The 15,000-nt window shown below is 40.0% G+C and overlaps 1 protein-coding gene and 1 pseudogene across 1 annotated transcript; one reads left to right on the top strand and one right to left on the bottom strand.

Annotated features, from left to right (window-relative positions):
• Positions 1 to 7,688: 7,688 nt before the first annotated feature.
• Positions 7,689 to 8,201, bottom strand: LOC136827209 (uncharacterized). The gene has a single exon (XM_067084979.1). It carries the CDS (start codon positions 8,199 to 8,201, stop codon positions 7,689 to 7,691), a length of 513 nt encoding a protein of 170 aa, XP_066941080.1.
• Positions 8,202 to 13,137: 4,936 nt separating this feature from the next.
• LOC136827208 (zinc finger BED domain-containing protein 5-like) lies at positions 13,138 to 14,971 on the top strand (annotated as a pseudogene).
• Positions 14,972 to 15,000: the final 29 nt, after the last annotated feature.

Here is a 15,000-nt window from a genome sequence, read left to right as displayed (position 1 = left end):
TTTAATTTGATACAGGAAATTTAATGCTGTTACCAAATGGATTCAAGTGATTTATTAGCATGTGATCACATTCTATTACCGTTTCCCTGATTACCGTACCCTTGTCCTCTTTGCTTATTAGCTGTAGGTTTCTCACGTTCTCTTCAGCTTTTAGGTACTTTTAGAGTGCTTCATCTCAGTTGATTTCTTACCTTGAATAATTACAATACCTTACTCTGACTGGGTAACTACATTTCGCGTAATTTCTTCAGAGAAAAGTGTTCATCTATAAACTTAATAGATTTTCATATGGTAGAAGGTTGTCCCTAAACCTAAGTTTTTTATAATGACTGTTAGCGGTCACAGGAGCTGGTTGCCGCCTTTCCCGGAATCACATTCGCGTAAGGCATCTCGAAAGGAAGGGCTTAATAAAGGCTTATCATTTGATAATGATCAGATGTGTAAACAAAGTCTTCGCAGTGTCTTTTTGAAAGAATCCACCAGTCTTAAAATCTGTTACTACTAAGGATTCTATAAACAAGTAAAAAATGCGCCGAATTTTCTTCGGCGCAATCGAGTTTTCTGTACAGGGTATAATGCCTTATGAAACTCTCAGCCACGGCCAGATGGTGGCATGTGTTGTGGGTACCTATAGTGGTGCCAGGCGCACCATCCTGGCTAATTTTAACCTTAAATCAAATAAAAACTACTAAGGATAGAGGGCTGCAATTTGGTTTGTCTGATGATTGGGGGGTGGATGATCAACATACCAATTTGCAGCCCTCTAGCCGCAGGAGTTTTTAAGGTCTGAGGGCGGACAGAATAAGTGCGGACGGACAAATAGCCATCTCAATAATTTTCTTTACAGAAAACAAATAAAAATATATCACATTCAGTCTGATTAAGTAAGATTCGTCAGTATCGATGATTAAAGTAATATGATTCTTCCTTTCAGAACACTCCTCGATTAATAACCAGAGTAGTAGTAAGCCTGGCAAAACTGAAGACTAGCTCCAACTATCTTTCTTGGTAATTTCTCATATTCCCTAAATTGGTTTGAACACCAAAATTCATTATTTACACTGAAGCAGCAGGGCCTATTGCATTAGGTAAACACATAAATCAACAGATTTTTCGTATGTGATTTGGTGTATGTTTGAGACCTGAGTATACGGAGCCTCACTGCACAACCTGACACATGACATTCGACAATTTTAATTTTCGAAAACTTACATTTGTGACAAATTCCCGTTGCCTAAGTTTAGTCGCTTTTGTGTGGGGAAGGGGTGTGGCTTAAAATCAGAAATTAATTGCTTTATGACAGTAAATGCATAAATTACTTTTGAATAATGCTGATAATTATCTCTCGGGGAAATCCATTAAGTAATCGTAGGTTGAGAGCGTAACAAGATGTCATCCAGATTCCTCCAGTGGCGAAGTAAAGAGTCGTCATCATATCTTGGGAAATGCAGCCTCCAGAGGCAGATCCATTCAGTTTCTGACCACTCTCAGCTGACTGAAATTTCGGTTTCGAAATCTTGTCCAGCTTTTATTCTATGTAATTTTGCTGACATAGTTTCAAAACTGCACTGGGAGAGGAAAGGCCATTAACTAATAGAGATAAATATCAAGATATAACTAACGCCTCGACAATTCTTTTCGGAAGAATGCCCTTTGTTGCAGTCTGAATATTTACTGTTAAAGTGAATTTTGCTAATTTCCATGGGTAATTAAACGGACGTCGAAATAATATTTCTGGGTTAATAAAGGCCTTAAAATTATGGAAGTAATTTTTACTAAATATTTTCATCGACTTAGAACACTAAATCCAATTTTCGGCAAAGTTTTCCTCTGCTGTGTACACCTAAGAAAATATTTATTGAAATTTAAATATTGTACAGATAAAAGCTCTTTGGCGCAGGTGAAACAAAACCTACCTTAGAGCTATGTTAAAAAAAAAAACCACATGAAAACTATAGCGTCAGCAGATTTTGCTGGATTGGAAAGATAGCGTTTCTTGTGAGTGTATCAATATTATTATTATTATTTTTTTTTTTTTGGGGGTCACTTTAGTCACCGAGGCTTCAGTAATATAGGTGGACATTCAAACTTCCGTTTGCATATCACTGCTTGACTACAAAATAATAAAAAAAAAAGCACTAAGGTGGGTCATTGACATTTAGTTCCATAGTAAGTTTAGAGTTATAATAATAATTATTACGAAGATCATTACGTGACATTAGAATGGGCACAGTAATGACTATAAATTCAAAATGTTCCCAAACGCATTCTTGTAATGACAGTTTTTGATTCACAGGAGTAAACTTTACGATTCTAATAGAAGGACTGGCCAATTAAATTAAGACATTTTATCATGTAAAAGTTTATATGTGCAAAACACTACAAATTAAAATTTTTCAGCAAAAGTAAATGCATTTTCACCATAGAACAAAGTAAACATGGACCCGATACTATCATCAAGTAACTTATATCCTTACCAGAATGAGGGTACTTGCAAAAAGTTTTCACTCAAATAACTTTAGGGTAAAAGTTTGCAAAAACTGCTATTGCTTCCTTCAAAAATTAACAGAAGATATCAGCCTACTTTACATTATGTAAATGTTTTTACGCATGAACAATTTCATTGCCTTCTTTAAGTCGTGGGGTAAATCTAACTTTCTTCCCAGAACATTTCTTAAGACTAAATGGTATGCATCGACGATACTCCGACACTTGACTAATATTAGATTTTTAGTCTAAGTTACACGTTAGTGTCATCGGATTTCTGTGATGATGTTTAATGTTTTACGCATTTCGTTTAATAATATCTATAAAGGATGCAATCGCTACTCTTGGTTTGTCAGTGATTCACTTTATCTTCTGAATAAATCAACTTGAGGCATTTCTTCACAATGGAGTTTATAACCCCTGACAAAGCATCTTTATGTATCAGTGAGAAACACCATTCACTGAAATGATTTACATTGCTCTAAATTACAGCAATTCATCACATAGCCCAAGAGATACGTCACACGAGGTTTTTGTAATCCAGGCAACACAGACCTGTATTTTTTTAGCATTTAAAGATTCTGTTATTTCTGTTGATATGTTTTGGCATTCTATTATCTCTAACTACAAGGAGGAGAATTAAAGTAGAAGTTTTATAATAAGTCATCACATGTCTTCCAGAAATTAAACTTGTATATAGTGAAGAGAAGGAAAATTAATGTGTTTTCTGTTCAGCCGTAACTGACATATACTTTTAAGCGTAGCAAAACTTCTCATTTTTCTATTAGCTTCGCAATGTACATAAGGAACTTGGGGGAAACAAAAAAATTATCCTTAACCGAAATAACATGTAAAAAACCCATAATTTTTACCTTGCCAGTGCTGATATATTTTCCATATTAAATCCGGATTATGAGTTGAATTTATTCATAATATGCTTGAGATTAATCCTTTAAATATCTAACACAATTCTGCACTGGTCGGACTTTAAGGGTATATAGGAGCAATTTATGTAGGTATATTAGAGAACATAAACTTATTAAACGATGTCTTTCCACATACGAGTTTTCATTCACAGAAAAGGAGGTAGTTCATCTTCATACTAAAATTAAGATATGGACAGCTGTTGCATCGAGTTCGTGTCCTCAGTTAAAGTTATCTATCATGAGTACCAAAACTATTATGACTCTTAACTTTCCGCAGTTATGGGCGAAAACAGTTAAAGAAAATGATTACAAAAATATTTCGTGCGAACTTTTCTTGAATTTGCATGTCTCTTATACCAGCATGACCTACGATCAGTGTACAATGTGCTCGACCAAGGACGAGGAAAAATGCGTTTGATATGATGTTATAAGTAGAATATGTTAGATGTTAGAATGGCTTTTGGGTAGTTGAATATAGGCTTCCTTAAGGATAACAGAAGAAACTAGTAAAACTTGAATATACTTTGTTTTACTCAAATGAATTAAGCTTGCTTTGGAGGATATCATTTTATTGAAAGATTTTTTATGCGCATATAAACAAGGGAAAATGAAATTCATTCTCTCCCAGAAAAACTGCTATGGGCCCAGGAAGAAAATGAAGGGATGAAGGAAGATATTACTGTACTAAAATGTTTATATAACTTGATATTACAAGCCCTTCCAGTATATAATTTTTTAGCCGTAGCATTGCTGTATTACGTTAGGTACGTAATGGGTAAATCCTTATGCTTTTATTGTTGCAGGCATTCATGAGCTTTAAAGTTATTTTCTTAATACTTTAGGTACATAAAAGATCATGTATAACGTAAAGAAATAACGCAAATGTCTATATATAATTTGTTAGAATATCATATGGAAGACAGCATGACGCATGCGAATAGTTCTAAAGCTGCATATGCAGTAAATGTGCCTCGGTGTTGAACTTCTCAGTTACAGAGGTCCTTTATTCTTCACATCGTTGGACTGTATATATATGTACGTATGTATGTATATGTATATATATACATATGCATATATATATATATATATATATATATATATATATATATATATATATATATATATATATATATATATATATATATATATATATATATATATATATATATATATATATATATATATATATATATATATATATATATATATATTTATATATATATATATATATATATATATATATATATATATATATATATATATATATATATATATATATATATATATATTTTACATTCATAAGCCGTTTGGAGAGTTAAAATGATTTTGAATAATAGTGGCCTGAGGGAGCCAACACCTAGCACTCAGAATATAACTCAATGAATGTAATTATTAAGATGACTTACCTGATATTGCATCTATTCAACAGGGAAATGGAATGTCGCCTTTCAAACCAGTCAAGTAGCTTTAAATTGAATTTATTTACAAGGTGAGCAATCAGAAAAGTAATATGAAATGGCTGACTGAGCAGCAAACAAGACACGTGCAATGTGCAATAAAAGTAAGACTATGCAGCAAATAAACAAATCTGGGAAGGGCTACAACCCTGAAAGAGTTTGACATGCAAATAAAAACTACTGCTGTTGAGACTGACTGACAAATACTGGACTTTAGCGCAACGTGAATGCAAAGGGGAAACATTTCACTTGCTTCTGGACCGCTGGTAGTCAGAGAAGACTCTTGCACATAGCAAGATGGCAGTTAAACATCTAAGGCTATATGGTTCACAAGGGCAGGGGCAGAAAACGTAAAAAGCCAGATAACAGAGATTCTTATTGCATCTGTGCATGGAGCTATCTATGCTAAAGATGGGAGAGACAGCACCAGGTTAGTGCTGTCATGGTCAACAGCTCTGTGACGAGCAAGGTTGCGAGGCGTCCCTATTCAATTTCTAGGGCTGGGCAGACAATGGTCAGTCTGGAAGGACTAGCACAAAGGTCGAAGGGAAATAGGTCTTATAGTTAAGGCTACTAAGGGTCAGCACAGCAGCCCAATGACAGTCCAGACTGGTCTTTCTACCCTAACGGCTTTCAGTCCCCCAAAATCATACGATGCTGGGGTGAGGACATTTACATATTTCCCCCACCAAGGGGGATGTCCTCCAGCTGCCATTCAATTTTATTTCCTAGCTAACAGGCTGAAGGGACAAATTTTCTAAATATGTGAAAGCTCCCCCCTTTAAGAAGGCATTCACTCCCTTTTGGCCATGAAGGCCTTGGCTGAGTAAGTTATTCGTCTCGACTAGTCAATTAGCTTCCCAATATGAGTTGTACTCTTGCAATGCAGCTAGCTAAAATGACCTTCCTAACTGCTAGGAGGGGATACTAGTTTCACTAACTTATTTACTACAGCAGAGCCTAACGCTTATGCAAAGATATCTACAGACTTCTACTGGCTGTCTCTAATGACAGGGGAACTCTATTCTTAGGCAAGGGGTACATGGAAAGTGTGTCTTGTTGGCATGGTCTACTATCCTACTGCCTTGGCACTAAATTAAATGACACTGACCTAACTAAATGCACTTATTCACGGATTATGCAATTCTATACGGAATATCACACGATATTTTCGGATATGCACAACCTGAAAGGTTAATTATGCTACGAGGTCAGTTTGGTACCAGCATGAATATTGGACAGTTTTATCATGAGGTTATTAACAGGGTTAGTACTACAAGAGTGCCTAGGGTGTTAGATGTCAGTTACTACTACTGTACACAGGGATGGCCAGACTTAGTGCCTAGAGAGGACGCCCTCTATTTTATTGTTGGTGCCCTTGATGTGCTGGATCATCCAATTCTGGTCTTGCAGATCCAGGCACCACCACATGAGGCCTTTATTCTGGTTCCTGAAGTTGGTCAGGTCGTAATGGGTTGTTGTCAGTGAGGACTGTCAGTGGGACCAACCCAAGGATTTCCTTTTCAATGGTAGCGTTCACATTGTCTGTGCTGGGTTCAGTTTCTTTGAGTAGTAGGCGATATGGTGCCTCATTTGGTCCTTCTCTTGGAACAGAATGGCACCTACCCCTATGTCACTCTCATCTACTGCCAAATAGTCGGTCATAGTCCAAGGTTTGCAGTACCAGTTTGTTGATCAGAATCTTCTTGCACTCAGGGGTGCAGCGGAACTCCTTATTTCCCTTACACAAATTGGTTATGAGGGCAGCCGCTCCCGAGAGGTTCGGAATGAACCGCCAGAAATACTGGACAGTCCCCAAGAACATTTGGGCGTCGTTCTTCGTGGTAGGGTAGGGCATTTCCCTGATGGTCTGGATGTTGGCGTCCTTCGTCATCAACTTACTGCTGCCTACGACGTGGCCCAGATAGGTGATCTCGGCCACCCTGAATTGGCATTTCTTTATGTTGACCACCAGGTTCGCCCTGTGTAGTGCTTCGAAGACTTGGGCCAGGATGTGCAGGTGCCCCTCCCAGGAATTAGTGAAGACCACTATGTCATCAATATACACCACACAGTTGGGGATGCCCGCCAACGCTTCATTCATGAGCTGCTGAAAGTAGCTCAGAGCGTTCTTCAGGCCAAAAGGCATGGCCTGACACTGATAGTGTCCAGAGAGTGTTGAAAAGCTGTTAGGGGCCGAGAATTGGCTGATAGAATGACTTTCCAGTACCCCTTTTTCAAGTCAATTTTGCTCAGAAATGGGGCCTGGCCTAGGCTGTCCAGACAGTTTGATGCGTGGCAGAGGGTATGGCTCCAGCTTGGTCACCACATTCAACTTCCGGAAGTCGATGCGCAGCTGGTCCCCGCTACCCTCCTTGGGGACTAAGACTACTGGGGAGGCCCAGGGAGTACGGGACCTTTCGATCAAGCCCAGATGCAGCTGGAGCTGGACCTGGGCCGGTATCCTCTTGGCCTGCTGTGGGTTTACTTTATCATATCCCTGGGCAATTGGTCGTGTGGAGTCTTCCAGACGACTGGTGTGTTCCGCCATTGATGTGCACCCCAGTTAAGCCCTTCGTCACCTGCGGGTAATTATAGGAGCTTTTTGATGTCTTGCCTCCTGGCCTCATCAGTATTGGTGTGATGTAAAGGAGGTTTACCAGGACCTCAATTCTTTTTGGGTGGGGAACTTTGCTCATTGTTCCAGAGGGAGGAAGTTTTTGAGTAGCTGCCCCGGGAGTGGCTTTTTCTCGAAAGGGCTTAAGCATATTGATGTGGAGCCACTTCGCTCTCCTCTTGCCACAGTCCACAAGGTAATTTAGCTGGCCCCTCTGGGCCAGAATCTTGTGTGGGCCTGTGAATTGAGTCTCAAGGGGGCGAGAGGGCCACTAGGCGGAGCACTATGGGTGCTGGCTTTCTTACCAACCTGCAATTTAGCCCTCTCCTTGGTTGCAGCTTTGTGAGTTTGGGCCACATCCCATGCTGCCCTTAGATTTCGCTGGATAGTGGGGAGATTTTCGGCCCATGCCGCCTTCTCCGGATCCGCCCAGGCCTCATGCAGAACATCGAGGGGGGCCCGTGTGGAATGAGCGAACAAGAGCTCAAGCGGGTTGTACCCAAGAGTTTCAGAAGGGGCCTGCCTGATGGAGAAGAGGGCATAGGGCAGGTTCTCTTCCCACCATGCTCTGTTTTCTTCTGCTAAGATAGAGAGCTGCACACGGAGTGCCTGATGGAACCGCTCGATGATCCCCTGGCTCTCTGGATGGTATGGGGTTGAGTGGAGGTTGGTTATGCCATGGTTGGCTAGGCTATCCCAGAACTCCTTTGACATGAAATGGAGCTGGTGCTTTGCACGGGTATCGCCTCAGGATAGCGAGTGAATCGGTCGATGATGGTCAGCATGTGGGGGTTCCCGGTGCTCTGTTTCCTGTGACCCCCTGTGGCGTGCAGTAGTCAAGGACCACATCTTGGAAGGGGACGCCGACAGAGGGAACTTTTTGGAAGGGCGCCCGGGGGACCACCTCATTTGGCTTATCCACGAGCTGGCAGTGGGGGCAAGAAGCGATGTATGTCTTAACAGACTTACGCCACCCTGGCCGTAGAATTTCCTCAGCAACTTTTTCTGATATGATTCATCCCAAAATGGGCCCCAGCCCGTCATGTGCCAGTTGGAGGACTTGCTTTGTAATTTCCACGACACTACCACCACCTTATGTAGGAGGTGCGCAGGTTCCTCCAGTCCTCGGGAAACCTTGTAGAGGACATCATCCTTGAGAAAGCAACTCTCCTTGGTGAGGTCCTTTAGATCCTCAATCTGGCTGAGGCCTCTTCCCGTAGAGGTACGAGGTCATCGTCCTCATGTTGGGCCGTGATTAACTGTGACCTGTATAGCTCTGGCGCCTGGGCTGTGGTACCTGTGACAAGCAGGGTGCTTACCCCGCTCAAAGTCAGGGAGCCTGACATTCAGGCAGCCAGGGGACGTCCCCCAGCCCTAGATCCAGTTGCGTGGGGTCCTCTGGGAATTTAGCTCAGTGGTAGCCATGGCTGTCATGCAACGCAGGGGCACTTCTTGTGGTAGGCGACACAGTAAACCTCGCCCTAGCAGGAATTGGCATCCTGGCTTGATGGAGCTTAATATGCCTAGGCGATGCTCCATGGGGCCCCAAGGGCTGCTGACCTGGAGCTGGACTGTCGCGATGTCCTTCGACTGCTCCTCAACCCAACTTATGGCCCATATTTCATCCTCTCTTATTTCTGCACGGAGGTTACCAGGGCTGGGCAATCAAGCTAATATCTACTCCCATGTCAGCATGGTAAGCAGCTCTTTCTTTGGAAGGGTCCCTCAGTGGGGGCCACAACACTCCCCTCAAATTGGTCCAGTCCTCAGGGGGCTGGGCACTGAGAACAAAGGCTCACATTCTTCACTGGGTGCCTTGGACAACCTGGATATGCAGCGTGCCAGTGGCGCGCTGACCACAATCTTTACCCACAGGCCCTTCGCAGGGTGCTGATTGGCTGTGGCATTGGTCAGTGGCAGAGGTGTTTCTGGTGGCAGATGGAGGCGCCATTCGGGTTCTTAGGAAGCTTTGGTGGGGGCTTCTGGTTAGCTTCCCTCTTAAAGCGGCACTTAGATTCAGTGTGCCCCATCATCTTACAGTGGGTGAATGTAGGCTTGCTAGGCAGCCGTTTCTTCTTTATTGTTAATAATAATAAAGTAATTTTAATTTAATTGGGAATAGAGGTATAAATAAATTTATATGGTTTTATCACAATTAAATTTTCACAATGTGCAACTACTACTGACTGAAGTAGGAGACCACCTAAGGATCCTTCTCTGGGAAGGTGCCAGGATTGTTCTATTAAAATAAAGCACTGTTATATATATTATGCCCTATTATACAAGGTCAGATAGGGTCATAACCTCCTTCCACATCTGTTTTAAGAACAATGTCATATCGGTAGCACTGGCTTGTCTGCGGGTTGGGTCAGCACTCTCTCTCTCTCTCTCTCTCTCTCTCTCTCTCTCTCTCTCTCTCTCTCTTGTTATCCAAGTCACTAACTGAATTACAGAGTTTCAACAAAAACATGTCTACAAAAAATTATAGTTTAGTCAGTAATCTAACATGAGAAATGGTTTGAAATGAAATAAAAATGAATTGGGAATATGTACGTCCCAGAATTGGTACCCTCAAAATAACCAAGTAAGATATTATGGTGCTATCAACTTCCACTAAATGAGTCTCAACAACATAAGATGTAAAATAGTCCGGATGACCGAAGTCTTGATAAGCCACATTCCCCTCCATCTATTTGACCTCCAATTCAATACATCTGAGGAAACAAAGGGAAAACACAACTTTTAAAAACAGAAACAAAGAAAAATAAATGTGGGATGTTTTCCCTTGTTACCAACCCCAAAAGAAATGCATGTAATTAAACATGGTAAAATCGTCAATAAAAATCAGAGACATAGCAGAAAAAAATAAATCAGTACATGTTAAACAAAGTTAATTAAACGTATTCAAGTTTTCTTGAAAATAAAGTTCCAGTTCACCTCACAGGGAGTGCTCAAAGTCCTCCAACTAGGCAGATCCTGTCATGAAGCCATCAAGGGCCCCAATGTTTATTCTGTTTTCAAATTGGAATATTCACACTTCATATGGCATGCCCATCAAAGCGCACTCATACACAAACCTGACGATTTCTGGCTAACGGACGCATTCTGATATGAACAGAACATTGAAGAGTTATGAACTTTGTCTCCATGGGAAACCATACTGACGCTAGGCCTTTGTCAGCACTGACCCACTGAATACGTAGGCAGTGTTCCCATTTACCTTTTCCCAGAATGTCTCCAAGCAAACTGCTTAACCCCAAAAACACCAACAATATCATATGTCATTATCCTTAAGCATTTCACACACACACACATATATACACACACACACACACACACACACACACACACACATATATATATATATATATATATATATATATATATATATATATATATATATATATATATATATATATATATATATATATGTATATATATATATATGTATATATATATATATATATATATATATATATATATATATATATATATATATATATATATATATATATATATATATATATATATATATATATATATATATATGACATGGCCCCATGAGCCATGCGCGCGGTGGCTCTTGTAGCTTTCTGGACTTTCTATGCTCCTTACTCCTCTTCCTCTTCAGTTTTCTTCACACCTTAGTCTGAGGTCCCCTAGCTGGAGCCTGGGCATGCAGCTCCAGGGGAGGCTGAGAAGACCCTTGGGCCAGGTCTGGGCCCACAATAAAACTACCGTTGGGACCTAGACCTGGAGTGACTATGGGTGTTATGTCAACTGGCGAAACAGGCATTGAGTTGGCTACTGCCTTGGCTGCTGCGATAACCTGGACACCTGTGGTGCCAACCTGTTCTGCTAACTTCTGTTGCATGGCCTCCACATCGGTGACCAGCTTAAATAGGACTTCTTGAAGAGGGTTGTCCAGGAAGAGTCTTGTCTTCTGGGGATGGTGGTGAAGAAGAAGAGATGGCTGTAGGTGCGAGAGGTTCGCAGGTTGCAAAGACCAGCTCAGACATGGGTTGCGAGGCCGTTCCGGGTGACAAGCTTCTGCGGCAGTCAGGGGAATTTGGAAAAGACCCTACTGAACTTTGGGCTGGCTCTTGGTTGAACACTTGCAGCGGAGCCAGGCCAGTGGACAAGAGGGGCTTCGGGAGATTGACAGCGTGCTCTGGCACTGACTCTAAGGCAGGCCCAGGCACAGGATTTTGAGAGATGTAAGCGACATCGGGGCTAAGAGTGCCGGATGTCCATTTGGGTACATGTTGCTAAGGACCAGAACCTGACTTCAGTATGGGCTCAATGACTGGACTGGGAGGAGCACTACACATGCCAAACGTAGGCACTGGCTGTGGAGGGATGGCAAGGCTGGATTGAAAATAAGCGCCTGACAGAGACTTGAAGGGGGCAGGACCTATGGGGCCTGGAGAGGGGCCTGGAAGGAGGGTTCTGTCCTAGGAGGAGGTCATAGCCTCCAGGAATATAATTGGCTACTCCAAGCATACAAATCCTACTTTTGTGGGGCCTGGTGATCCTCATTCGGACAGTTGGGATTGTCAGCCTCCAATTATCAATATACTCAGTAGTTACGTACTTGCTGTATTCAGCGATAGCTCCATTGGGTACCTTGTCTCTTTTTATAAGGAGATTTGAGCATCAGTGTTCTCAAATGCAGAGACCTGTTGAGTGTGGTAACAACCTTGAGGAGGCGCAACAAAAAATAGGCCCCAAGGCTGGGGATCCTAAAGAGGATGAATGAGTGGCTGCCAGAGCAAGACAGTGGCAGATTTCCTTCTAGGGCAGGGTTTCTCAAAGTGGTCGATATCGACCCCCAGGGGTCAATGGAACCAGGGGTCGATGAATAGTCAGGGGGTCAAAAGGGGGTCGATGAATAACTAATGGGTCGATGAATGTTCACTGCTGGGATCTACAGGACCAATAAAGCCTCCAATTTGAAATTCTCATTAATAATTTATAAAAATCTCATTATCAGACCTTATCATATTAATATATATATATATATATATATATATATATATATATATATATATATATATATATATATATATATATATATATATATATATATATATATATATATATATATATATATATATATATATATATATATATATATATATATATATATATATATATATATATATATATATATATATATATATATATAGGCTATATATATATATATATATATATATATATATATATATATATATATATATATATATATATATATATATACATATATATATATATACATATATATATATATATATATATATATATATATATATATATATATATATATATATATATATATATATATATATATATATGTGTATATATATGTATGAATGTATATATATATATATATATATATATATATATATATATATATATATATATATACTTTCTTGAATTAAAAAAAGAAAAATAGATCAGTTATTTTTCACTAAAATCTCAGAATTTTCAACAGAGCTTGCAACACTAGCTTCAACCAACCACTCTCCCATCATCGTGCTTTCCAGCTCTAGTGTCCGTACAGGATGCATTGAAGAAATGCCGACAGTATTCTCAGGAATATTTGAAATATGGATTTATTACTTCAATTACTTCATTAACAAATGACACCATGCCATTGTGCCTCTTGTGTGAAAAGACTTTCAGTAATGATGCCTTGAAACCTGCAGAGATGAAGGATCACCTTGAAAGAGTTCACTCTGATAAGAAAAACAAAGGCCTTGACTATTTCAAGACACTAAAAGGAAAATTCAAAAGTCGTTCAAATATCAAGAATTTTTTCAAAGGGCTTGCCAGTGCTGATACTGAAGGAGGTTTGAAAGCCTCATACAACATTTCCCTCATGATAGCAAAAAAAGGAAAGGCGCACACTATCAGTGAGGAAACCATAATCCCAGCCATTAAAGAAGTTATAGTAACTGTTATGAAGAAAGACGCTCACTCTGTTTTGAAAAATTTGCCATTAAGTAACAATACAGTGCAAAGAAGAATTGACGAAATGGAAAATGATGTCGAAAAAACTTTGGTATCGGAACTTCGGGATGGTAAGTTATCTCTACAACTTGATGAGTCAACTTTGGGCAGCTCCAATCTTCTTATGGCATATTTGAGGTATTACAGTCAAAGTGAAAAGGACATTATTGATGAATTTTTGTTTGCCAAATATCTCACAGCTGATGCAAAAGGTGAGACAATTTTACAATGTGTGCAGCAGTATATTGAAAAGCACAATATACCTCTTAGCAATATTACTGCAGTGGCTACTGATGGTGCACCAGCGATGGTGGGTAGGTACAGAGGATTTGCAAGCCTACTCAAACAGAAAGTGCCTGATGTACGTACCGTACACTGTGTACTGCACAGACAACATCTTGTAGCCAAGAAACTCAGTGATGGACTGCATGATGCTTTGAAAGTGTGCATCAGGGCAATTAACAAAATCAAAGCACATCCACTTAACTCACGATTGTTTGCACTGCTGTGCGAAGAGAATGATGACATGTATAAGCAATTACTCCTGCACACTGAGGTAAGGTGGCTCTCTAGGGGTCACAGCTTGCAAAGACTTGTTGACTTGTATGACTCAACTGTTAAGTTCCTGGCAGACATGGACTCATCTTTATGTGAAGAGTTAAATAAATGCAAAAATTCCCTGTTCTATTTAGCAGACCTCTATTCTAAATTTAATGAGACACAAAACCGACTACAAGGTAAAGATGTTACCATCATTCAGGTCAGGACAGTTTTACTAGGATTCCAAGGCAAGCTTAGCTTGTTTAGAGCTTCACTGTCACATAGAGATTTTCAGTATTTTCAAATTTACAACAGATACAAGTGAAAGCATTTCTGATAGGGACATAGAAATTTACATGACTTATTTGGAGAATTTAATTGAAGACTTTAAAAAGGGCGCTTTGAAGACCTGGAAAAAATGAAGGTGCCAGAATGGATTCTAACTCCGTTTGATGTTGAAATAAGGAATGCAGATATTGCCTCACACCTGGAAGAGGAATACATTGACATGACTGTGGACCTTGAAGCAAGTGCCTTGTTCAGAAGAAAAGGTCTCCGTGAATTCTGGATCAACGAGAACAACGTTGCTAAATATCTTCAGCTTTGTTCAATGGTTCAGCCAATTTTACTTGCTTTCCCAAGTTCATACATGGTTGAAGCTGGTTTCAGTCATGCAAATGCAGTCTTAACAAAACAAGGGAGCAGACTGAGCCTGGAAGAACGATGTGACCTACGGCTGAAGCTCACCAACCTACAACCTAATATCAGTATTCTTGTTGAGTCCCATCAGGCACATCCTTCACATTAATGATGTCAACAGTGGAAGAAGAAAATGGTATGTTGCATTGAGAATCAAGTTACTGGTGCATCTAAATTTCTAAACATTTTCTTACTGTGTTACTTTTTTATCAGACTGCATGTCAAGTACTAAACTAATAGTACTAAAATTGATTTTGACATT

The sequence above is a fragment of the Macrobrachium rosenbergii genome, chromosome 41 (assembly GCF_040412425.1).
Source record: "Macrobrachium rosenbergii isolate ZJJX-2024 chromosome 41, ASM4041242v1, whole genome shotgun sequence".
NCBI classification, from domain to species: Eukaryota; Metazoa; Arthropoda; class Malacostraca; order Decapoda; family Palaemonidae; genus Macrobrachium; species Macrobrachium rosenbergii.
Note: the sequence above shows the minus strand (reverse complement) of the source record. Positions and strands in the feature narration are given on the sequence as shown.

Coding starts and splice junctions, on each gene's coding strand:
- LOC136827209 (XM_067084979.1), bottom strand. CDS start 8,201: ATGTCAAAGGAGTTCTGGGATAGCCTAGCCAACCATGGCATAACCAAC.